Here is a 24,324-nt window from a genome sequence, read left to right as displayed (position 1 = left end):
ATGGAGGGCAGGGGGCTTTCCTGCACATGTTTTCTTAATTGTGTTCATCTCAGCAATTCATATTTCTGGGTAGCTTATTCTGGTCTCCCAGAGTCCCTGCCGGTCTTCAAATATATATCAATAAACTTGTTTGTTTTTCCCTGTTAACCTGCCTTATTATATGGGTCTATTCCAACGAAGAATTTCTATTCCAATTAAGAACTTATGAAGGTTGAAGACAAAAATTACTTTTCTTCCCCTGTAACTCACAGTTTAGAACAGAACTGGGCGAGGAATGTGAGATGATGTTGAAGCCAGATGATTGGCTTAGCTAGAGTTGGAGAATGAAAGTGCTAGAAAAACAAGAAGTTGCTGTCAATAGTTCAGTGTCTGAGAGCAACTTGTTCTGGTTCAAGATGATGATATCCAGGATGTGGATGCATGAGTGGCTGAAGTGGAGAGGAGACAAAGGACTGAAGATGGGAGCCAGATGGAGACGGGTGTGGGCTTGCAGGCACATACTCTTTCGGATGGCAAACATTTGGGAGACACAGGATAATTTTTGAGGAGGGGAAAAAGGTGGTAGAGCAAGAGTGTCCTACAGTAATGTGAAAAATGAGATCTTGGCACCTATAGGCAATGGTTTGAAAACCACTGGGTTTGCATCTCTGCAGAGTTAAGCATACCTGTGCTGCCTATTGGCCTGGTAGAGTCTGGGACTTGGCGGAATTTCAGTTAATGTAGTGGAGAGAACCTGGGATTCTGGAGAGATAGAAGCAGTGTAAGGTACTGAAGATACCAGAGACTTTGTTTACTGTGGGATGGGTATTTTTGGAAGGTTTGGGAATGATAGCAATCTGGTCAGGGGAAATGAAATACAAATGAAATATGGGCATGACAGGCTCAGTGACAGGAAGAACTTGGGTTTGAGTAGTAGCCAACCATGACCTGGATGTGAGGCATGAGGGCTTCAAGTTTCCAGAAATAACTCTGATATAAGGTATTTTGTTTTTGGTGGTGGTTGACAGATTGTTGGTGAGATGCTTTTAGGGGCAAATAGTGCTAATAAAATGGTGCTGGGAGAGTTTTCTCTGTGTCAGGTACTGTGCTGAGCACTTTATGTGCTTATTCCATCTAGTCCTCAGAACCACCGAATAAGATAGACATGATCATCTCATTGTTTAAGTTGCAAAGATGGGAAAATAAATTTTTGAAATATTTTGTGAATAGTCTGTGCTCATTCATTCTGTTAACTATTGGAGGTGAGACTTGACCCTGGGTGATAGGAACTGCAACCCTCTCTGACCTTTGCTGTGTTGGCTCCAGGTTTTGTAAGGAGGTACTCTATGACTTCCTGCAGTCCATCCTGAGTGTCAGCTGTCCCCAACCTGCCCTTGGTGGAGGACTTGGGTTGTTTCACTAACACACACATTTCAGATCAGGGATTGTGAATGACAACTGTAGACTTATAATTTTTAGCATTCAATTTATTTTTCCTTTTTGCTTTATTTGCAGTGTATCATGAAAAATCTGATATACTCAGATAGTAGCTAATGTTGTCTGTTTTTTAAAAACACCTTAAATCACTGTGTGAGGATGACATTTGGTTAATTGGCAAGAGCAGGGGAAGCTGAAATGGAGTCTTTGTTATGTTAAAGCTTGGTTCATAAAATAAATGTGCTTTTTAAAGTTACACCTTTTTAAATAGTGTTATCTGAAGTAGTATATATAATCTGAAATTCACATATTGGAAATGTATTTAATAAGAATGCATGGTTTTGGTTGATATTTAACCATTGTCAAACCTCTGAACAACTTTCTTTTCTTGAGGATGGAGTATTCTCTGTATTGCTCAATGCTTTTACACTGGTACCCGTGGTTGAAATTTACTGACTTCCCTAGTTAATAGATGATTACTTTTATAACTGGACTGGCATGGAATGTTCTAGAATCAGCAAAAAACAGCCCCCTTAACTCTCCAGTTATTTCTCTCCTTTTTAAATAGCACTGTCAATACTCCAGCATAGCTCTTCCATTGTAAGGTTCCCCAAAGGAAATGATTTTATAATTTGTAAAACCTGATAGGAACCTGTTGTGAAATTTTACTTAGAGGCTCAACTCTTTCTTTTTTAATTTTGTAGGCCAGATTAAAAAAATATTAGCATAGAGGCTCAACATTTTATGCACAATTTCCTAGTTTCCTTGTTTACATAGATTTTGATTTTTTTTTTTTTGAGGCAACAAATTTTAAAACTGCTTTATTCCTTTTTTTGGGGAAGAGGAGTGAAGTCAAATTTTTGCTTTTCCATTTGTCAAAAAGAATGACAACACCACAATGAAATAGCTATCTTCTATTAAGCATGTATTTCCTGTGTACCAGGTATTACATTGTGCTGATGTTGAATTCCCACTCACAGTGTAATAATTGTTATCCTTATTATTTTACAAGCCAGGAGGCAGTAATCTTAAATCAGCTAAGTAGCTTGAGCATATTAATACCTGAGATGTAAATGCAGAGGAGGTGCCAGGAAGACACAAAAGCATAATTTTAAGACTAGAATATTCTTAGAAGTTGGGCAGAAAATAGTGGTGTTTTCTTCACATGAAAAAAATTGCTCTTATATATGCTATATAATGTGTTCACACAAACAGTGCTTTGTCCTATTATAGAGACTAGCATGAATTCCTAGTAATGATGATTAAGACACTTTGCTTTTATCTCCTGGCCATTTGTCCACTGCCGGGAGTTGAGCTGTACAGGGCATGGCTACCTCTGCTGTGCACTGGCAGAGACTGTGTATGGCCCCACCCTCATCTTCAACAAGTGGTGTCCTAGGGGCTGCCAGGCTGGCAAGAGCTCAACTGCTGCAGCCGGCCTGCCCCAGCTCCCTGGGTTGGCTGTGCCCCTGGCCCTTGTGGCAGCTGGGAGGAATAATGGGTTTCCTGTTTTAATTTTAAACTGCCAGATGAAAAGGTCTCTTTAGTCTGGAGTTGTTCCCCCCCCCCCCCGCCCCTTTAAGTTGCTTGACTCTGTATTTTGACCTCTGAGTTCTGTGTTGTGTTTACAGTCTCAGTAAGACTTTAGACCAAAAAGGGCCTTAAATGTTATCTGCTTTTGCTTCCTACTCCCTCATTTTATAGATGAGGAAGTTGACTCACAGACCTGGCATGAATTATCCAAAGCTATGGGACTTGTGGTCAGAGCTAGAAGCATATCACATGACTCTGGTCTAGTGATTTTGTTCCTGTTATAGAATTATTTTTCCCTCCCTACGCCTTGATTCCAGTCTCCTTACTTGCCCATCCTGATTCTGGCTTGCTTCTTACATTCTTGATCTTTTGGCTCTGCATCTTGCTCTGACTGAGGGAGCAGTTGTTGGTATTAATCCCAGCTTTGGAGTTACTGGCAATTCCTGGTAAAGTCACTTTGTGCCTTAGTGTAATTATCAGTAGGCCAAGGAGGACCCTTTTCAAAGTGATGCTCTTGGAAAATGTAAATCATGAACACTCACAAGTGTTATTATATTATTATTTGATGGAAGAAGCTTAAAAAACATTGAAAACAAAAAAAAATGTAGGGGAAATCAGTTGAAAAGTTTTGTGTTGAACAAGCTGAGCAAGACTCTTGAGAAAATTAGAGATTTGCAGCCAAATTGTTATATAATATAATTAAAAATATACTATTTCTTTCTCTATTCTTCACACAGAATACCTGTTGGCTCAAATTCTGCTCAGCAGGTGGTAGTGCAGAGTAATTTATAGATTTACTTCAGATCAGTTTGCATTTGGAAAAAACATTTGCTGAAGGATTTTTTTTTTTTTTTTAACTGATTAGCAAAGAAGAAGGTAGAATTTTCCAATACTGTGATGTTTTGGTATAGTTAAGTTTTTGGACACAAATAACTTTTTAAATCTGTTAACCTGATTGAAACTTAGTTTTCTTATATGTAAAATGGGGAAATATATTTAGTGTTTAAATAAGTTATGAGGACTAAGGAAAACAGTACTCATGAAGTGCCTGGCACACAGTAGGTTTGTAATCTGCATTAACTTCCTTCCTTCCTAATGGTTCAGCACTTTCTGTTATATTTAGATATCTGATATCCATGTCACTGGAGAGTCAGAGGATATGTCTGCAAAAGAGAGATTGCTACTGTGGACACAACAGGCAACAGAGGGTTATGCTGGAATACGGTGTGAAAATTTCACTACCTGCTGGAGAGATGGAAAACTATTTAATGCCATCATTCATAAATACAGGTATGGAATCTGTGGGGTTTTTTTCCCTATACAAACATAAGGCATGTTTCTTTAACTTCTAAATTTTAAAATAACCTGTTATGGAAACAATGCATCTGCATGGCAGAAAAGTACAAATAAACTAAAAATATCACATTCCTATCACTTAGAAATCATCGTTCTAATCTTTAGTGTATACATGCAGACCAACTAGCTATAGTTTGCATTTGAATTTTGCCAGTAACTTAGCAGGCAGCTCTGCTATGTAGAATCTGCATGTAGATGACATAGAATGTATGTACAGGGTACTGATGAATGGGACAGTGTTTAGTTCAGATTTATAGCTCAGAAGTTTTCAAATCATAATCACCTAATTGACTAGTTATTCTTGTGAGTGTCTAGGCTTAACAATGGTCAATTTTGTGGTGGTAAGCAGTTTTTTTTTTTTTGGTGAAAAATTTTAAGAACTAAATCCATATTAACACTTAGCATAACACTAACTGCCAGCACTGTTCCAGGCAGTTTATATTTGTTAACTAGTTTAATCCTCAAAATATCTCAGTTGTCCTCATTCCTAGTTAAGGGACAGAATGCAAAATGCACAAAAATAATTTGCCTAAAACACAGCTAACAACAAGTAGTAGACCTGGGATTCAAACCTAGGCAGGCTTCTAGCCCTGACCACAAGTCCCATTGCTTTGGAAAAGTCCCATACTTTTATTAGCTATGAGAAGCTCAAGCCCCAGAAAATGTTTATTGAAAACTATGTATTTCTTGATCTCATTTATCTTCCTTAGTTTTATAATGATTGTTTTATTTTCTCAAAGAATTGAAAATATTCCTAAATAGACTAAACCTAAGCTATAAACTCATTCAACTAACAAACTTATTTGATCATCATAAAAATAATAATTATGTTAATGAAGTTCAGTGATTTACATGTTATCAAATCTACCATTCCCATGAAGCGTAACCTGTTATCATTCCATTTTATGGATGAGGCACCCTGCCAAGGTCACATTATTCATAATTTTTCTCTCCTTCATCTCTCTTTCCCTTTTTATGTTGGAATTTTCAACATCTACAGAACAGTAATGAATCCTTCATGCACCCACACCCAAGAGTTCCTATTTTTAAGCACTATAATTGTCCCCTTTTGTTAAGAAACAACATAAGTAGAGGTGAGTGTAGGTTGCTGAATTAAGAAGAAAAACCAAGGTCAACATGCCTGCATTTTTTCAAAACAAAGATCCTCTTGGGTAACTCAGAGCCAAGAGGGTTTAGTGGATAAACATTGCCATTGTCACACTGCACATTGTCACACTACATACTGCACACGGGGACTATGTAGCTGGTCACATTCTATACATGGGATGATAAAAATCTTCATAGCCTTTGAATAGAAACATATTGATTGTAACACCTAAGGGACTTATATCAAGATGCATCTTTAAGGGTGTTCTCTGCTCTCTTCTTTGAAATGTTTAAGATAGAATCAGAACATTTTTGAGAAGCAAGCTCTTCTGAAATCATCTGCTTTTAAAATCAGTAGTTTCTGAGACTTCTTTATTCAGTACTCATGAAAAATCATGGAACAAATTGGCATATATTTGCTATATATTTTTCTTCTAAGTGCTTTAATAAGTCACTCTGTATGTCAAAGGTCATAAAATGTCTTAGCAAGTTTAATGTTATAGAGCTCAGTTGCTCTAGGTGAGAATTTGAACCTTGTTAATATTATTTGCTTTGAACTTTTACTTTGGCATAGTGATTATGTTAGAAAACTGTTTAACTTTGAATTCTGGTTTTCCTAGTTTGCTTTTTTTGTTGTTGTTGTTTGAATTCCTGGTAAAAATACTGCATATCAAGTTGAATTGTTTATGTGATTTCTTTATTGCTAAAATTCGGTCAGGGTACCCTGTGCTTCATGTAGTATTTCTGTGGTTTCTTTCAATAGAAGAAACCTTTTAACTGTAGAACTGTATTTTTAAAGTCCTTTCTTAAGAACCCTGTGCCTCACACATACTAGGCAAACATTCTACCACTAAGCACAACCCTAGCCCCATTTTTTTATTTTCATTTTTTTTTACTGGGGATTGAACCCAGGGCCTCTTTACTTCTGAGATATGTCCCTAGTCCTTTATTTTATTTTGAGACAGGGTCACACTGAGTTGCCGAGGCTGGCTTCCAGCTTGCCATCTTCCTGTCTTGGCCTCCCACATGGCTGGGATTATAGGCATTAGCCACTGTGCCTAGCCCATGTAGATGTTTTTGTCCCAGTTTTTAAAAATATAAGTTAGCTTTTTAAATAACCACAATCCTATGAAATAGAGTGTGTCTCCAATTTTATCAATTAAACTGAGGCTCAAATGGTAACTAACATATTCAACATCCCAACCTTTTGAATGATGGAAGTGCTTGCTCTGGATTCTCAGACCTTCATATACTTCTGTGTAACTACTTATATGATTTCATTTAGGCAAACTAGATTTTAAGTAATGGAACTGTTAGGAGAACAACTGTGATAGTGCAACTTTGAAGATATTTAGTAAAGATAAACATGAAAATTATTAATGAACTTATATGACTTGACATGTTTAAAACTGTCAGCTGGGGTATTTTCTCCTTGTTAGAAATTAATGAGGGACAATATTAGCAATTCTTATAGTGAGGACAACTGTAGATAATGAAAGAATATTAAAATATTTAGCCTAAGTAAGAGCATAGTCAAGAATGATCTGTTGTGCAGTTTTAGTATGTTCTGTTATTCTAAAGAGATGAAGTGCCTTGATTATACAATGGGTCATAGGAATGATAAAATAATATGATTTAGTGGAAGAGATTATAAGGCATTATTCTGTAGATTCTGTGTAAATGATCACTGATGAATACATTGTTTTCCCATTAAATCTGTGTTAGGTAATTTTATTCCTGATTCTTTCTAGGAACTTATATTTATTTTGTTCAGTTTCAATAGGAAGTATTCAAATGATGAATATACCACATACCTGTACTAGTTTCTGCTTGTTTTGTTTATATAGTTTAAATTTCCTTTAGTACATAATAAAATCTTTTCACTGCAGATCACATGGGTAAAGAGATTTTTTTAAAATAAGCCTCACTATTGTCTATAACCTTAGCTTTCATTCAAAAGAATAATAGGCAAGATTGGATTTGGTGAATTTAGATCAAAAGGCTGTGTCACAGAAGCATTTGATTATTAAGTAGCTTAAAAGCAAGAGATGAAAAAGAATTAACCAAGATGTAATAGCCAAGGCTTCCTCTAAACCCGGGTGGACTAACAAGTCACCAAGAGTTGGGGTGGGTATAGAGAAATAAAACTCAGTACAGAATGTCCTTCAGCATAGATGTTACAAGCAGAGGGTTCAACCATGCCCTTGTTTAAGGGTGTGCTCAGGCATCACAGTAAAATTGGTTTATTTTGTTCTGAGATCAAGCTCTGACTTCCAGTGTAAAGTTCAGCACCTCTAACTTTTGTCAGCCTCTCCAAGTGGCTCTCTGCCCTAGAACCTAATGAAAGCCAGGTTCTAAAGCAGCAGCACAGCATCACTCAGTGTTAAAGCATGTCCGCCTGAGCAGGCGTGAACATGACCGTGCACCTCAGGCCAGAAGGAGCAGTGCAAGATGTGAAGCAGGGCCGTGAGAACCTGAGGTGGTGGTATAGAAAGACATCTTGTATGTTGGGACCAAGGTGCCAGTGGGTAGATTTTGAAGAGAGATTATTTCTGCTCACTAGTTTCTTCTGCCTGTTCTTATTTTTAAATTATTTATTTGAACCTCCTTTTAAGGCCCCTGGCATTCTTTTCATAGGCATGTTTTAAATATGTTTGCCAAGTTAGACTGGAAATTTTGGGAATAGGTCATGTGCAAGAGCACGCCATTTAAATGTTTTCTAATTAAGCAGTATGTAATTGAGTAGCAATTATTTTCTTCATTGTTTGTTTTGAATTAGAATTTAATGGGGCCATTATATTTCATTGTATTAAATGTTTAAAGTTCTTTAATTGGGAAAGTTAGACTCTGAGGCGGTGGTCAGAGTCATCTTGTTTAATAATATCTGTGGGCTGGTGATTCACTCACCTCCTGGGATTCAGTCACACCTTAGAAGCTAAACTGGATTGAACTGGTTTAATGCTGGGAAGAGGCCCCTTAGGGTTTGAAAGTTCTTCCAGGAAGTTGGATTAGTGTAGACTAGTCCCTCAGTCCTGAGGCAGCAGAATCCAGACATATAAGCGTGGCTTATGGACACACACACATTCACACACACACACACAAACACAGCTCTGAAAGTTGTTAATTTTTTACAAATCCTGTGGCGTTTCAGTTTGTGAAGCAAAATCAAATTGCTTATTTACTTTACCAAATGAACTCACGATGGTTGAACTCCACAGAAAAGGGTACTTATAACCATTATCATATCTAAAAATCCTTGAAGAGCTAATGCCTGCTGCGTGTAATGTAATGCATTTGTCCAGGTGAAGTGTGAGAGTTAGTGTCTCACATCTGGTCACTAATTTTATTGTGTCTATATTTTAACAATTTAGGAGATATAAATTGGCATATAAATATTAGAGAAAATGCCTGCGTATCTTTCTTTCTTTCTGTGCTCCTGGCTCTCTTGCACAGATTACTTCACAGAAATTCCCTGTAATCCTAAAATCACATTATTGAATGAAATAGTTACAGTTATGAAGGAAGGTACAACCCACATTCTCCTACTTCCATTTTTGAGGCAGATAACTGAAAGAGCTTTATGGCTAAAACAGGAAAGTGGTTTGTCTAAGGCTCTCCTGCTCATGGAAGCCTGGTAAACCCAGTAACCGTTTCCAAGGTAGGCACTCCTTGGCCACAGTTGTGCTTTTTCTTTTATCTGTGATTTTTAAAAATGCTGCATAGTATTCTGTTGTATGCATGTAACATATATTTATAGTATCTTACTGATGTATGTTATGTTGTTTCTTGCTATAGGAAACATTGTATTGAACTTTGGGTTCTGTGTAGGGTAAGCCCTTAAAAGTGGAATTGCTAGGATAAAGGGTATTATTTATTACCTGTAAATTTTTAAAGTTTATTTCTGAATTGTCTTCCTCTGTACCACACTGCCCCTTCATGAAGCCTTTAAGAAAGATACATTTCCCGATTTGTTAATGGTTTTCTAGCAGGTCTAAATCCCATTCTTTTTTTTTTTCTCTTTCACTTTACTCTTTTAATTCAGCTTTTAAAGATGTACCAGAGCTGAAATTGCAGGCTTATTTTTTCACTGTGCTTGGTGTGCAGGCTGTTGGTATAAACATGAGTGTGTTAAAATAGTTAAGGAGGGAAAGCCAGGCACTGTGGTGCCCACCTGTAATCCTAGGTTCTCAGAAGGCTAAAACAGGAGGATCACAAATTCGAGGCCAGATTGGACAGATTAATGAGACTGTGTCTTGCCTCCCAAAATAGAAAGGGCCGAGGATGCAGCTCTGTAGTAGAGTGTATGCGTGAGGCCCTGGCTCAATCCCCAGTTCCCCAGGAGGAAGAAAAAGGGTTTGGGAGCAAAATGATTAAATAAATAGGCATATTTCAGAGTGATGTGATTATTTAAAAAGTTAGAATGCCAGCAGTGGAGGTTGTCTTGATGTAGTGTATGTGAGCGTACCTGCCTGTCACTGTGCCAGTTGATGAGCATTAGTACTCCCACTCCCTGTCCTGCTGTGGATGCACTAAAGATGGGGCACTGGCTGGGAGCTCAAGATGGCCCTTGACTGACACCTCTCCTTGCTATCAAACCCCACGTGCACACATCCTTCATCCCAGTTCCCTTCTGTATTCTGTTACCCTTCTCTTACATCAGATTTCTCTTAGGTTAGAAGAATGGCTGGCAGGTGTTTATAAATTTTCCAAAGGCCTGCATATTTTTTGAACTCTTATTTTATTTTGACTCATTTATAGATTCATATTCTCATCTTATTCTGTGGTATAAATAGTTTAAGGGGTTGGGGTTGTGGCTCAGTGATAGAGCTCTCACCTATCATGTGTGAGGCCCTGGGTTTGATCCTCAGCATCACATAACGATAAATAAGTAAATGTATTAAAAAATAGTTTAAGACTTTATTTTCTTTCAGAGTGAAAATAAGTTGATCCTCCCCTCACTCTTTTGGACAGGGGTATTTATCCCCTTAGTCCCTAAGATTTACTTAAAATTAACTCTTACCAGTTCACTAAAATGCAGGTACTGGAAGATTTACTTCTCAGTCAAAACCAGTATTCTATATTTATTAAAGTCCAGGAGACTATTAGGAGTTAGATCATTCTTTGTGAATTGAAAGTCACAATTCATTGTCTTTTAATTATTGAGGTTGTTAGATTCCAACCTTGAAATACCCCTTGAATAAAGCTTTCTGTAAATTATAGTGTTTCTACTTTTTGCTCTCTGCCTTGTTGTTAATAGAATGTGTCTTTGTAGGGAAGAAAACGGAAGAATATTTGAAATAAACTGAGACATCTAGTTGTGAGAACAAGGGGAAATTATCTTAATAGCTTGTTGCCACCTTGGAGTTCTTGGCTTTATTTCTTTCAACAATATGTGCCCAAATATGAGCATAGAGGAATGTCTACACCCTGTTACGTAACTATGCGTGGGTCTTCCATGTGCTCATATTTATTTGCTGGGATAAAAGGGAGGAGACCGTTTTACAGAATTTTTTTTTTTTTTTGGAGGGGGAAGAGTAGGTGAGATGCTTGTTGCACCAATAAAAGCAGTAAGAATATGCTAAGTCTGAACTTGATTTAGTCGGAGCAGTCATGTTCAGGAATTTGTTATGGTAACTGCTATGCTGTCACAGCAGTGAGGCATGTGAATGCGTATTCTCATTGTGTGCTCTATGCAGAGCTGATGATACATGATATATGCTGTTTCATGTGTCTGTGAGCTGCTTGTGTTCTGGAGGATAGAGGAGGTTTTTAAGACTGCTCTCCAGGTAATTCCAGAGGAGTTTTCTTTGTTTTTAAACTTCCAGAGAATTCCTTTCAATTGCTCCTTGCAAACTGCTGAGTATATACTGTTTCCCCAGCAAAGCTTGAGACTGTGTGAGCCCAGCCATTTGCCTTGTCCGTACATGTCCCCAGAAGTGAAAGGCGCTGGAGAAAGTCACACTTCAGGGTAGATTGATTTCATAGAATTTGAGCAGCAGCAGCCTGGACTGGTCTGGCCAGTAGTCTTCCTGTCTTTTACTGACCCCTTCCCTCACATCATTCTTTCTTTCTGTATCTCTTCTTCACCCTTATTAGATGCCCTCAGGGAAATTAAGAAAGGAAGTGGGAAATCTTTCCTCCTGCTCTCAAAGGTTGAAATCCCCCTTCATTTGCATTCATCCTCATCACCTGTGCTCCCTGTTCGGTATAGCCATGTTCTGTCCCCCCTATCCTAAGCCAGTCCCTTCTTGCTGGGTTGTGGCTTCTTCTCAGCCTTTGCTTCAGAAACCTTCTTACTCATATGTATTCAACGTTTCCCTTCAGGAGATGTTTCTCCTTGGATTTTAAGCATGCCGAAACCTCTTCTGTTAATAAAATAGTCAACAGAAACACTCTGCCTTCATACCAGGCTTTTTTCCAACTACTCCCTTCTCAAATTCCTCAAAAGAGTTTTCTGTATCCGCCTTCATTTCTTCACTTGGTGTTATTCCTCAACTCACTCTAATTTGGTTCTGGCTTCATAATTCACTAAAATACTTCTAGGGTCGTGAGTAACTTCCATGTAGCTAGAAGAGTAGACATTTTTCAACCCTCATACTACTACTTTGTATTTGACACTGTTGAGCATTTCTTTCTTTGGAAATTCTCTTACTGTAAGTGTTGAGAGGTTCAAGGTTGTATGTTTAACATTCTTTCTATTTTCTCTCATCTATGCCTGTAGTCTTGTTATTGAGACACAGGTTGCATTCTGTAATCAAGGTTATAGAATGAAGTTCTGTGGATTTGACCTTCTAAATATCTCCTGACCTCTCTAGTTCACCCCATTGCTACAGTATTCTTCTGGAAGCCATCATGGTTTTCTAGCTGGATTCTATGGGAGGTATCTGCACCACTTTAAATTTCTCCTCCATCTGATCCCACACATATCTGATAATTTAATCTTTTAATCCGTCTTAATACACTTTAATGGCTTTCCAAGGTTCTTAGGAAAAAAGTTTGCAATCCTTTAAGAAATTCATGAGAATTGGCCTCTCCCTGGCACCTGGCCACCCTCTAGCTCACCTCTCACCATGTTCCCTTGGCTGACTCCTTGACTATGCATGGGGCTCCTTATAGTCATGCTTCCTTCATCTGCAGAATGTGTGCATGCATTTCCCTCAGGTTTTCTCCTGGTGCCCTCTGGGACCCCCTTTTGGAGAGCTCTGAGCTCTCCATATATATAGGGATTATATTCTCAGTGCCTCATTGCTTGGTACATGGTTGATAATTAAGTATTGAGTGAGTAAATGAATGAACTTGCTAATTTGTTGACTGGAATTTTGTATATGAAGCATACCAAAGTGTCAGGTTATGTCTTCTCTGATTGCATTTTTGTTGCATGCTTTTGGGTGAGTAGATACCTCTTAGTAGCCTGAATACATTGTTGTATATATTTATTTCCACAACTGCTTTGCCGTAAATCCTCTCTTGAGATCTTAAGCCATTCATTTGGATTCTTCAAACCTTATGCTAGCAACAACCCATAATGCTCTCCCTGCCATGTCCACACCCATTTCCAGATGTTCCCTAGGTGTAATTCGAATTTTAGGTAACTTTGTTCTAACTTCTGTAATTCCTGACTTTCATTTTTTCATAGGAGGATTTGAGACATAGGTTGCATGATGTGTCTCCAAAGTCAAACCAAGAATAAGTTAGGACTAAAACACAGACACCTGATTTTTGTTATTTTTTCCCAACCTCAGTATAGTCTTTTCTCTACAATATGTAAAATCGTGTTTTAAAAATTAATAATAGTTTTGTGCTAAGATACACATAAACTGTATAATCTTAACCATTTTTATGTATACAGTTCAGTTAGTTGCATTAAGTACATTTACATTGTTATACAACCACCACTACCAGCCATCTTCAAAACTCTCTTTGTGTAACTGAAACTCTGTACCCATTAAACTCCTAACACCCTCTTACCCAGCCCTTGGTTACCACCATTCCATACACTGTATTGTCCTTTAAAAAAAAATTGAGATAGTAAATTGTTACTTAGGGTCTTTTCAGATGATCAGATAATTCAAATTAGATAATTAAATTGTATTTTTATTCTGATTTTTAAAAAAATACCTATGACCAAATGCTGTCTTCTCTAGACTTTGTCATTTTATAATGCATTCCAGAATAAGGCCAACACAAAACCTTATGCCCTCCCAACACTAACTGATTGTTTTCTTCTGGATTTAAACAATAAAAATAAACACCGGATAAGTTCACTGTCTCCTATTGAGGGCGTAAGGCACTAAGCAGGTGTTTTTGTGGGTACTTTGTTTTGTTACATGGTCATATGACGATATTTTTGTGGATTATTTTTCCTATACAAAATGTTTATAATCTCAAAAGAAAATCAAAGAATTATTAGAGATGAAGGATTCTAACATGGCTTTGTTCCCAAACTTGCCTTATGAGAATTACCTGGGGGAGAGGGAGAGAAACTTGTTAAAATATTAGGTAAGCAGGGCTTCCTCTCTATTCTTATCTGGCTTGGGGCCCTAAACCCTTCCAAGTGTGGAGACATGGGGATGTATGTGTCCATGGGTACTGTTTCGGCAACCACCTGGAGCTCCATCTTGTTTCTTACACCTCATTTTTCTGGGCATGTCGGTACCCACACATGCACTTTGCATCCTCTCTGTGTCCCTTTATGTGTATTGCCATCATCATGATCCTTTTCCCTGGTACCAGAAGCCTAATTTTTTTCCATATTTTCTTCATTGTTAGTTCTCAGCTTCATATGGGATGTTCTGTTAGTTCTCAGTTTGTAATGCCAGCACAGAGCAGTGACCAGCCCAGGTTCAGGATCATAACACAACCTACTGCTGGAGGTTGTTGAGAGCACTCAGTGAGGATACTTTTACATTCTTCCTTTCCCCCCAGGATTTAAAAAGAAAATTTCTCAAACATAGAAAGGCGGTTGGCTGAGTAGCTAAAATCTTAAGTATTTCTCTCCTCTTAAGTAATTATTGAGTGTGAATTGGGAGCTGAAACAATCTAGAAAACCCTATGAATTTTCATTACTTAATTTTTTTCATACTTTAAAAAAAAGAACCATGGTTTGGACCTTTACTGTTGGTGTTTCTCACATCTGTCCTCTCAGCTGTTGTCACATTTTTTGTTTAGGATTGGTACTATTGCGTCCATACTACACTTCTCTCTCAGTTTACTTATGTTCTCCCTTCTCTTAGCTTACTTTAGTCACTGTTTCATCTTGTGTGTTTCTAAGTGCTTTCCTTAAAAATTTTGTCTTTGTTCCATTTTCCTTGTAACTGGGTATGTTGGTGTTTGGCATCTTGATGTGGAGCCTTAAGTAGTCTTTGTGCTAATCTTAAGCCATTTGTAACGTTGTGGGAACCATAATTCCCCATAGAATCATACTTAATTCTAATGTGACCTAATATATTAATAGTGCATATGAGGACTGGAACATATTCCCTTGGTGTAGGTAGAGAATATTTATGCTATATTAACATTTATTTTCAGATATTCCTATACATGCATGTGTATAGGAGTGTGTGTGTGTGTGTGTGTGTAAAATGTAGGGAGATTATTTTTTAAAAGAGTGCTGTGTTAAAAATGAAAACATTACTTTTATCCAAAATTATTTTGTATTATGGCAATAGCCATTTTCCCCCTAATATTTTTATTGGTATATTATATTTGTACATAGTGGGTATTAGTTGTTACATTTTAGTGCATGCACACAATATAACAATATTGTTTGGTGAATATCAGTCCACATTGTTTCCTCTTTCTCTCCCCTACTCCCTCCCTCTTGTCCCTTTCTTCTACTGATTTGCCTTTGATTTTAGGAGATTTTCCCCAACTTCCCTTTTCCTTTTTCCTTTCTAGCTTCCACATAAGAGATAAAACACATGACCCTTAGCTTTCTGAGTTTGGCTTATTTCACTTAATGTTCTCAAGTTTTATCCGTTTTTCTGCAAATGACCTATTTTCATTCTTAATGGCTGAAAAAAACTCCTCTGTGTGTGTGTGTGTGTGTGTGTACACACTATGGAACCAGCCTAGATGTTGTTAATCAATGGATTAATAATAAAGAGATCAATCACATTTTCTGTATTATTTACCCATCGATGAACAACATCTAGGCTAGTTCCATAATTTGGCTATTGTGAATTATGCTGCTATAAACATGGCTATGCATGTACCACTGTAGTATGATGACTTTAATTCTTTAGGATTAATACAGAAGAGTGGTGTAGTTGGGTCATATGGTGGCTTCAAGCCTAGTCTTTTGAGGAACCTCCATTCAGGTTTCCATAGTGGTTATACTAATTTATAGTCTCACCAACAGTGTAAGTGTTCCTTTTTCTGCATATCCTCTCCAGTATTTATTATTGATATTCTTAGCGACTGCCATTTTGACTGCTATGAGATGGAATCTCAGTGTAGTTTTGATTTGCATTTCTTTGATTGTGAGGGATATTGAACATTTTTATATATTTGTTGGTCACTTATATTTCTTCTTTTGAGAAGTGTCTGTTTAGTTCTTTTTCCCATTTATTGATTGGATTATTTGTGTTTTGGGTGTTAAGTTTTTCGAGTTCTTTACATATATTTATATTTTCTGGATATTAGTCCTCTGTCAAGAGAGTAGCTAGCAAGGATTTTCTCTCATTCTGTATGCTCCCTCTTCACATTCTTCATTGTTTCCTTTGCTGTGCAGAGGCTTTTTAACTTCATGCCATCCCACTTATTAACTTTTGCATTATTTTCTAAGCTTTAGGGATTCTATTGAGAAAGTCACTGTTTGCATCTATATGTTGGAGTATTTTCTTCTGGGAGATGCATAGTTTTTTATCTAATTTCTAGGTCTTTGATCCATTTTGAGTTGAGTCTTGTGTAAGGCAAGAAATAAGGGTCTAGTTTCATTCTTCTATACATAGATAACCAATTTTCCTAGCACCATTTGTTAAAAAAGGATATCTTTTCTCTAATATATGTTTTGGCACCTTTGTCAAGAATCAGATGATATTACATACGTGGGTTTATCTTTCTGTTTTGTATTTTGTACTATTAGTCTATGTGTCTGTTTTATGTTAGTCCCACACAGTTTTTCTTATTATAGCTCTTTAAAATAATTTGAAGTCAGGTTTTCTAATACCTCCAGCATTGCTTTTTTGGCTTAAAATTACTTTGGCTATGCTGGATCTTTTATTCTTCCAAATGAATTTTAGGACATTGGTATTTTAATGAGGATTCAATATATTGCTTTTGGTAGTATGGCATTTTTAACAGTATTAATTCTGCCATGAACATGGGAGGTCTTTACATCTTCTTGTGTTCTTGAATTTCTTTCTTCAATGTTGTCATTGTATCTCATGGTAGAGGTCTTTCACCTCCTTGGATAGATTTATTCCTAGGGTTTTTGTTTGGGGGGTGGTGGATGCGGGGGAGGCAGTCATTTTTTTTCAATACTTTTTTTAGGGGGGGCACTGAGGATTGAACTCAGGGGTGCTTTATCACTGAGTTATGTTCTCAGCCTTTTTATTTCTTTTTTTTTAAATTTTAATTTTGAGGCATAGTCTCACTAACTTGGGTAGGGCCTTGCTAAGTTGTTGATGCTGGCCTCAAACTTGCAGTCCTCCTGCCTAAGCCTCTAGAGTTGCTAGGATTACAGGAGTTTTTAATACCTTTTGACTTTATAGTTTTTGAATAAATTAAGGATACTGTGCATGCATATAAGTGATTTTTACTTTTTGGCTTTACTTTTAACTTCACTTTGTGGCCTTCTCTGGGTTTTATTTTAGTGTAATATTTATGCTATCATCTTCCATTTTCACTTCTTTTCAAGCTGTTTTTAAACATGTATGGAAGACAAAGTTATACAAATAAAAATTAGAATCCACAATAATTTAATCATTTAGAAAACAATACATTATCATAACATAACAAAACAAAGTAGCCCCCCTTTTTATGACAAAAGATGAGTATATATTATTTTTTTTTAAATATATATTTTTTATATATACATGGACACAATATCTTTATTTTGTTTATTTATTTTTATGTGGTGCTGAGAATCGAACCCAGTGCCTCACATGTGCAAGGCAAGTGCTCTGCCACTGAGTAGCAACCATAGCCCGAGTATATATTATATTACATGGCTGATATTTCAATAAAAGATTTTTTATAAAATAGGAAAGTTAGAATAGTTAATACTCAACTGTCTAAAGTATAATACAGGAACAAGGCCTTCTGCACTTATAAGATAGTCTAATGCTCTTTGGTTAATCAAACCTAAGATGGAAATGAAATTTTCTGCTAATGTTCCCCAAACAAAAAAGAGATGTTACAGTGAAATGAAACAAACAAACAAACAAAAAACCTCTGTATATGAAAAATAGCTGGAAGTTGTTAAAGGTTGTTTATATCAGTGAGCTGTGAAGAAAGAAAGAGGTAAGAGCAGAGCCCAGCCTCTTCTGGATTCTCAGGGAGGTAGTGGGGGCACATGGTAAGACCAAAAATGGCCAGAGCTCTAGAGGTTTGAAGACTCTGAAGCTATTATTTTTTCACACTGGTTCTTAATTTTTTCCCTTTTCTCTTTTTTGTTTAATCAATCTTCTTTATTCTAGTCTTTTAATGAAGGAGAACCTTGTAGATCCTTGTTCTACTAAAGTGTTAATATAAACATTAGGATAAAAGAGGTGACTTGTTCAGAGCTTGTTGTATTATGCAGCTGCATTTGTGCTGCAAGGACTATGTCATTCTGAAGGAAGTTTTATGTTTTAGTCTCTTAGTCAAAAAACTTCATTCTTCAATGACTTTATTCATTCTCTCTGGGATTACTCAGTGTTTACTTTCTTTGCTAATGGCAGGGTTCTCATAATAACGTGCTGTTTCTTGTTTTGAGTTTTGGCAGACTCAGAAAGGCTGGTTTTTTATTTCTCCAAAAATGTGTGAACTTTATAAAAACAAAACAATTTTTTAATGAAAGAACTTTAGGAATTTTTTTTTTCTGTAGACTGTTACGCATACCTGTTTAGTAAACTTGATGTTGGCAGATGGATTCTTCAACATGATTCCCTGCAACTTTAAAAATGCCGTCTTTAAAGGTCTGTCATTTACCTCTATTGTCAGTGTATTTCTTTTTCCTATAATGAATGTAGGATCCCTTATGAGTGATTATATTGGTGGCATATGAAAATTATTAAGGAATTTCCTAATAATTTCCTTGGATATGAACACATAGGAATTGGTAGCCATACTTCCAAGTTATGAACACTTCAAAGTGCTGTCAAAGTATAAGTAGACTTTTTTGGAAGCCTGCTTTATCACCAGATAAAAATAAGAATACAAATTGCTGTTTACCTTTTCAGAAAATTAATCATGTGTTTTTAAAGAGTTTCTTATGTAAATGGTCTTCCAAAATAATTTCCATATCATTTTTTGCAGGCCACCTCTGAGCCCTCCCACTCTTGCTGTGGTTCTCCAGTGATTATTTTGAACCAGCTCGCCTGTGGGGATTATAGAGAGCCTTCCTTTGCACATTGATAAACAAGTTCTGACTTGGTGATTTTGGGGTTGGGTGCTACTCTTTTTGAAGGCTTTGTTGTTTCCAGATTTGTTTCTGTATTCTTTAATGCTTTGTTCTTGAGATCAAAGTTTCCTGACTAGCTTCTGGCCTTAAGGGGACATTTCCATCTATCATGTTTTGCCACTTTCTATACAAGGAGTATTTGAGACATCTTTTCCTGTCTCCTGTAGGTAGAAATAGCTTGAAAATCTCTCTCTCATTTTGAGTATTATGTGTCTCACAATTAGGAGATTGTGTGGGGTAAGAGAGAGAGTATGAGCACAGAGAGAATGAATAATCATTGAAGAATCAAGTTTTTTGACTAAGAATACACTTACTTGCTTATGGAGTATACACTAGTGCTTGTTCTAGTCATTAATTTATGATTCTAATTCCTAACTAACCTACCTACTTACCAACTGAATGGTAGATATTTGTTCAGGGTCTGCTGTGTTTATGTATTTCAATAGGAAGATAAAATCCAAAAGTTTATTTATCTATGGTTCTCACTGTATTGGAGTTGACCGTTTGAGAGAAACAACATGTGTGTACACACAGTGAATTAATAGGGGGAGAAAGTACAAGATTGTCTTGGGTGATACAGTTGAGTGGTGCAGGCCAGGAGGAAAGGAGTCTGGTGGTGTGACATTGAACTGAGCATAAGCTTTATGTATTGGGGGAGAAATATTGAAAGGATGCTGGTTGTTGAAAGGATGCTCTTGGAACAGTGGAACTTAAATCCACTTAATGGGACAAATATTTATATATATTCTGAGTATAAGGCATTTATGGACTTGGTTGACAGTTACGTATGTTCAAACTTTTATATTGCTGTGTTTGCTTTCTGCACACATAAGTTTCTGAGGTAAGTAAGCAGTGTTAAATGTTTGAAGAAAATCTCTGGTTTTTAACACCAGCTTAGTATTACTATTTGTGGAACTTGTTATGTAAATAGATACACCTGTAAGTATAAGGTTGAATTGCCATGTTAAAAACTTAATTAACACCATAAACTTTTTCCTAGGCCGGACCTGATAGACATGAATACTGTTGCTGTTCAAAGCAACCTTGCAAATTTAGAGCACGCTTTTTATGTAGCAGAAAAAATTGGTGTCATTAGACTTCTGGACCCTGAAGGTGAGTTGTTTTCTTGTCTGTATGTGGACTGGCATGAAAGTTGATCAAAACCAAACCATTGATACCATGAAATAAATAATTTATGTTGCCATTTTTAGATGTTGATGTCTCTTCACCTGATGAAAAATCAGTAATAACTTATGTGTCATCTCTCTATGATGCATTTCCTAAAGTCCCTGAAGGTGGCGAAGGCATTGGAGCAAATGTGAGTACAGAGTTTTCTGTATTAGAAGCTTCTGATTTGGTGATCACCAGTTGAATGAATTCTTTGACAGTTCTTTTTACAGTTTTTAAATGTCAAATAAATTTAGAAGAATTTGAGTTATGCACTGTTTAATAAACTGATACTATATACATTTCATGGCACCATTCCACCATTAAGACTAAAGTATAACTAAAAAAAATTTTCTGTCTCACAAATAAAATAAGCTATTTAGAGTTACAGGCCATTTCATAAATAAAAGCTATAAACCACTGAAATTTGCAGATTTTCATTTTTAGTTTTGGGTCTGTTTTATAACTATTAATGTACATACGGGATAATCTCACCTTTGAAAGCAATTTCAAGTTCATTAACTCATATGGCCCCATGAAATAAGTTAACTAGACATTTTTCTGATTTAAAGCAGGGGCCTGGCACAGGTTATTGGATTTGACCGCATTAACAGAGCTAGGTCTTTGACATGCAGTCTGGGTGTTTTGTCTTCCTTAGATCACTGTTACTCAAAGGTGTATGTAATTTAATTCAGTCACACATTTGGTAGTGGTCATGCTAACAAGTGCTTGTGCATTTCTGGATGAGAACAGGAAACAAAATGTGTTCTGCATTGAGGATGATCCCCTTTGACCCTGGGCTTCTCCCTCTTCCTGCAGATACATTTTTCTTCCTTGCTCTGAAGATGTAGGAGCTTACCTTGTAGGCTCCCATTTCTAGTCTCTTGTGTCACCTCGGTATGCTGTTGGTTCTAGACCTATTCTCTTCCTCTTGTTCTCCCAAAGCATAAATAACTCTTTCCCATGCTCAACCTCTCACAATTCAATGTTGAATGTTGCTTCAAAATGTTTCTTGTGGCTGTTTGTTGCACTATCTTCTTATTACCTCTACCCTACTCCTGCCTCTTATTCATTTACATTAGAAGTAGGATGATAGCTTATGTCTTTTCTATCTCCATCTAAAAAAATTTCTTCTTATCACCTCTGCATCTGATTACCAAACTAACCAGCCTAAAATCTGGGGTCTTTAGCTTGAAAACATACAGTGTCCTCATATTGTTCACAAGATTAAATTCAGCTAGATACCCTGACATTCAAAGTTCTGTAAGAATTCTGCTTACCTACATTTTTGACTAGGATTTTCTACCATGAACAGTTTAGTTTACTGGTAGCCAGGACATTTCCATTTCAGTGTCCTCACTTACTTGGGTTTCCCTTGTCTTTTATCCACACTCTCCATCGCCTCTCCCAGCCATATAGTTAGTTCCTGATCATTGCAGAAGTGCTCACAGATTGCCTTCCCAGAAACCTTTAGCCCTTTCAGAGCACATGGATACTCACCTGATTTTTATCTCAATTTCTAGCATATACTGTCTGTTTCAGTTATTTGAATACTTAATTAAATACTGCTTTTTCAAATTCAAGGTAAAAACACCATGAATCTTCCCTGTCTTCTAATTTAGAAAATAACTCCTTGACAACAATAGGTTTTATGTCCTAAAGTTTTAGTTTTTATTACAACAACAAGCACAGTCTTTAAACATAATAGTCATCAAATACTTAATTGAACATAGTAGTTGGCAGTATTCCAGTTTCTTACCTTTGTAAAAAGGTTGCTTAATGAGTACTTGACTAATCTCCACCATATCCAATTCATTCCTGTCTGGTTTCCTACATACTGTATAACTCCTTTGAGTGTCAGATATGCAATGCACATTCAAGATGGTTGGCATAGATGGCTTGCCTGGCTTGTGTAAGCTGTTACATCTCCTTTTTGAACCCTGGAAAACACCCCAAGTTGATAATGACATTTTTGTCTGCAGAATTTGGATGGCATCTCAGAAACCTCCTCAAGACCTTGAAGAGCACTATCTTTGGATCAGAGCTGACACTCATTAGGCTACTGTTGGTGGCCAGAAGTTGATAGCATGTTTTAAAAACTGTTTGTGTGGAAAGGATTGTGACTGAGTGGAACAGAAAACATTTAGCTGGTTTTCTCTATCCAGTTTCAAGACAAGTGAAGTCACAGAAGGACTTCTGACTAAATTGTGTTAGGTAGGAATGTTATCTACAGACATGAACTTTTTCTGTAATTTCATTGTTTTAGGATGTTGAAGTCAAATGGATTGAATACCAGAATATGGTGAACTACCTCATCCAGTGGATTAGACACCATGTGACCACAATGTCAGAGAGAACATTTCCTAATAATCCTGTAGAACTAAAGGTTGGTATCATAGAGGAGTCAAATAGGGTTTATTTCTTTTTATAGTTATTTATGGTGAGTAGGACTGGTTTGAAAATAAACTTTTTAACTAATGCTTGAACAATTCTATAATGTTAGAATCTCAAGCTACTATTGGTAGACCACTAATTAGTAGGGAAATGTTTTACTCGTTTCCCTATTTTACAGAGAAAATGAAGGTAAATGTTAATTAAAATATGATAGCAACAACATCTTTAAAAAATTTATATTCCCTGAGCTTTGATTTGTTGAGAGTTTACAGGTATAATTTGAGAGAGTCTCTGGAACTAACATTGCCACATTGTTTTTGGTGGGGGGGTGGGCAATGCTTGAAGCTCACCAGATGGTGTGGCAGGAGGGCCTGTGGGAAGCTCTCACACACAACAGTGGTTGGGAGCGCATCTCTGCATGAATCCTCTTAGAAACTGCCTCAGAGGCATCTTTGGTAGAATACAACATATGTCCTGAATTTCACCATGAGTTTGAAAATGTTTATCTCTTTTTCAGTAGAAATGAATTCACAATTAACCCTCAGTAGGCTAGTGGTAGAGACTAAATGGATTAGCAAAACATTTGCCAATTCTGAAAAATTTACGTCAAGCTTTTTGAGGCAAAAGCGTTATAAAACTATAAATCACATTATAGGTATGTACACTTATCCAAGAATTCTTGATAGTAGAATACTCTCTCATTTTGTTCATTTGGATTTCAAAGAGCAGTGTTTTTTTTGTTTTTACAAACCAAATATGTGAGTATTGACTCCAAAGCCTTAATTCTTTGATTTGTAAGTTTTGTTTTGATGATCATAGTAGAATCACAAAAACTAATAACCCAGGGTGGGCCCTGTTAAAAGTTATTTGTTGTGCTCAGGCATCTGTACAGAACATCTGTGGCACAGCTCTTATTCACATTGCCACAGGGAGTTTGTCCTTGGCACAAAATCACTTGGCATCTGTTGATCTGAAGGTTTTTCAATGTATTCTCGCGTTGTTTGTATGATGGCTTTTTATGTAGACATGAACTTTTACAAAGTGGGAAAGATTTTCCCTTCTACTACCAGGTGGTACCACTAACAGTTTTTAGTACACGTACCATTCAGTGCTTAATAACCAACAGACATCCCAAAGACTGCATTTTCAGTTCAAAATAAATTCCAGGTTTCATGTTTAAATTCACCTATTTCCAAATGGATTCCTATTGTCTGCATCCCTGGGTTAATTTGTATTAGCTGTGACTAGTACAGATTCTTAAGGTTGTGGAAGAAGTTTGACCATACAGATTACTTGAGAGTGCCTATGATAGGACATATATGGGAAAGAAAATATTTTTGTGAGGAAATGCCAGATAATTCTATCAGGCAGTAAGCCATTGAATGGAATTCTGCAGAAGTGTGTTTGCCTGATGATTTTTAGGGTCTTGTTTTAAGGCAGCATGAATTAGGACAGAATAATACAGTTATTAAATGTGGAGACATTTATCTAGATAATTTTAATGAAGGAATTTTTAAATAAATACAATAAATTATATTTCAGAGACTCCCAAATTAATATCTATAAGCAAAATGATAATTTAATTATTTGATTCAAACTAATATAATAATAGTACCATCAACTAATAGCACCTATCTTCATTTATTTAAAAAATTCTGTTCAAGCCAGATGTGGAAGTGCTGTAATTCTAGCTACTTGAGAGGCCGAGGCAGGAAGATCTCAAGTTCAAGGCCAACATGGGCAAT

At 36.6% G+C, this 24,324-nt stretch overlaps 1 protein-coding gene across 21 annotated transcripts in view; it reads left to right on the top strand.

The window, feature by feature from the left end:
• Dst (dystonin) overlaps positions 1 to 24,324 on the top strand; it is a 451,671-nt gene that overhangs the window by 258,462 nt on the left and 168,885 nt on the right. For all 21 annotated transcript variants that reach the window (XM_058575217.1, XM_046432573.2, XM_058575215.1 and 18 more), the window contains 4 exons: positions 4,073 to 4,239; positions 20,019 to 20,131; positions 20,230 to 20,336; positions 22,452 to 22,571. In XM_058575217.1, the coding sequence (XP_058431200.1) occupies positions 4,073 to 4,239; positions 20,019 to 20,131; positions 20,230 to 20,336; positions 22,452 to 22,571 (507 nt within the window). The remainder of the gene's footprint in view (positions 1 to 4,072; positions 4,240 to 20,018; positions 20,132 to 20,229; positions 20,337 to 22,451; positions 22,572 to 24,324) is intronic.

This window comes from Marmota monax, unplaced genomic scaffold, assembly GCF_021218885.2.
Source record: "Marmota monax isolate L192 unplaced genomic scaffold, Marmota_monax_Labrador192_F-V1.1 WCK01_AAM20220418_F8-fsc00116, whole genome shotgun sequence".
NCBI lineage: Eukaryota > Metazoa > Chordata > Mammalia > Rodentia > Sciuridae > Marmota > Marmota monax.
The sequence above is the reverse complement of the archived record's forward strand: the minus strand, read 5'-3'. Positions and strand labels throughout refer to the sequence as shown.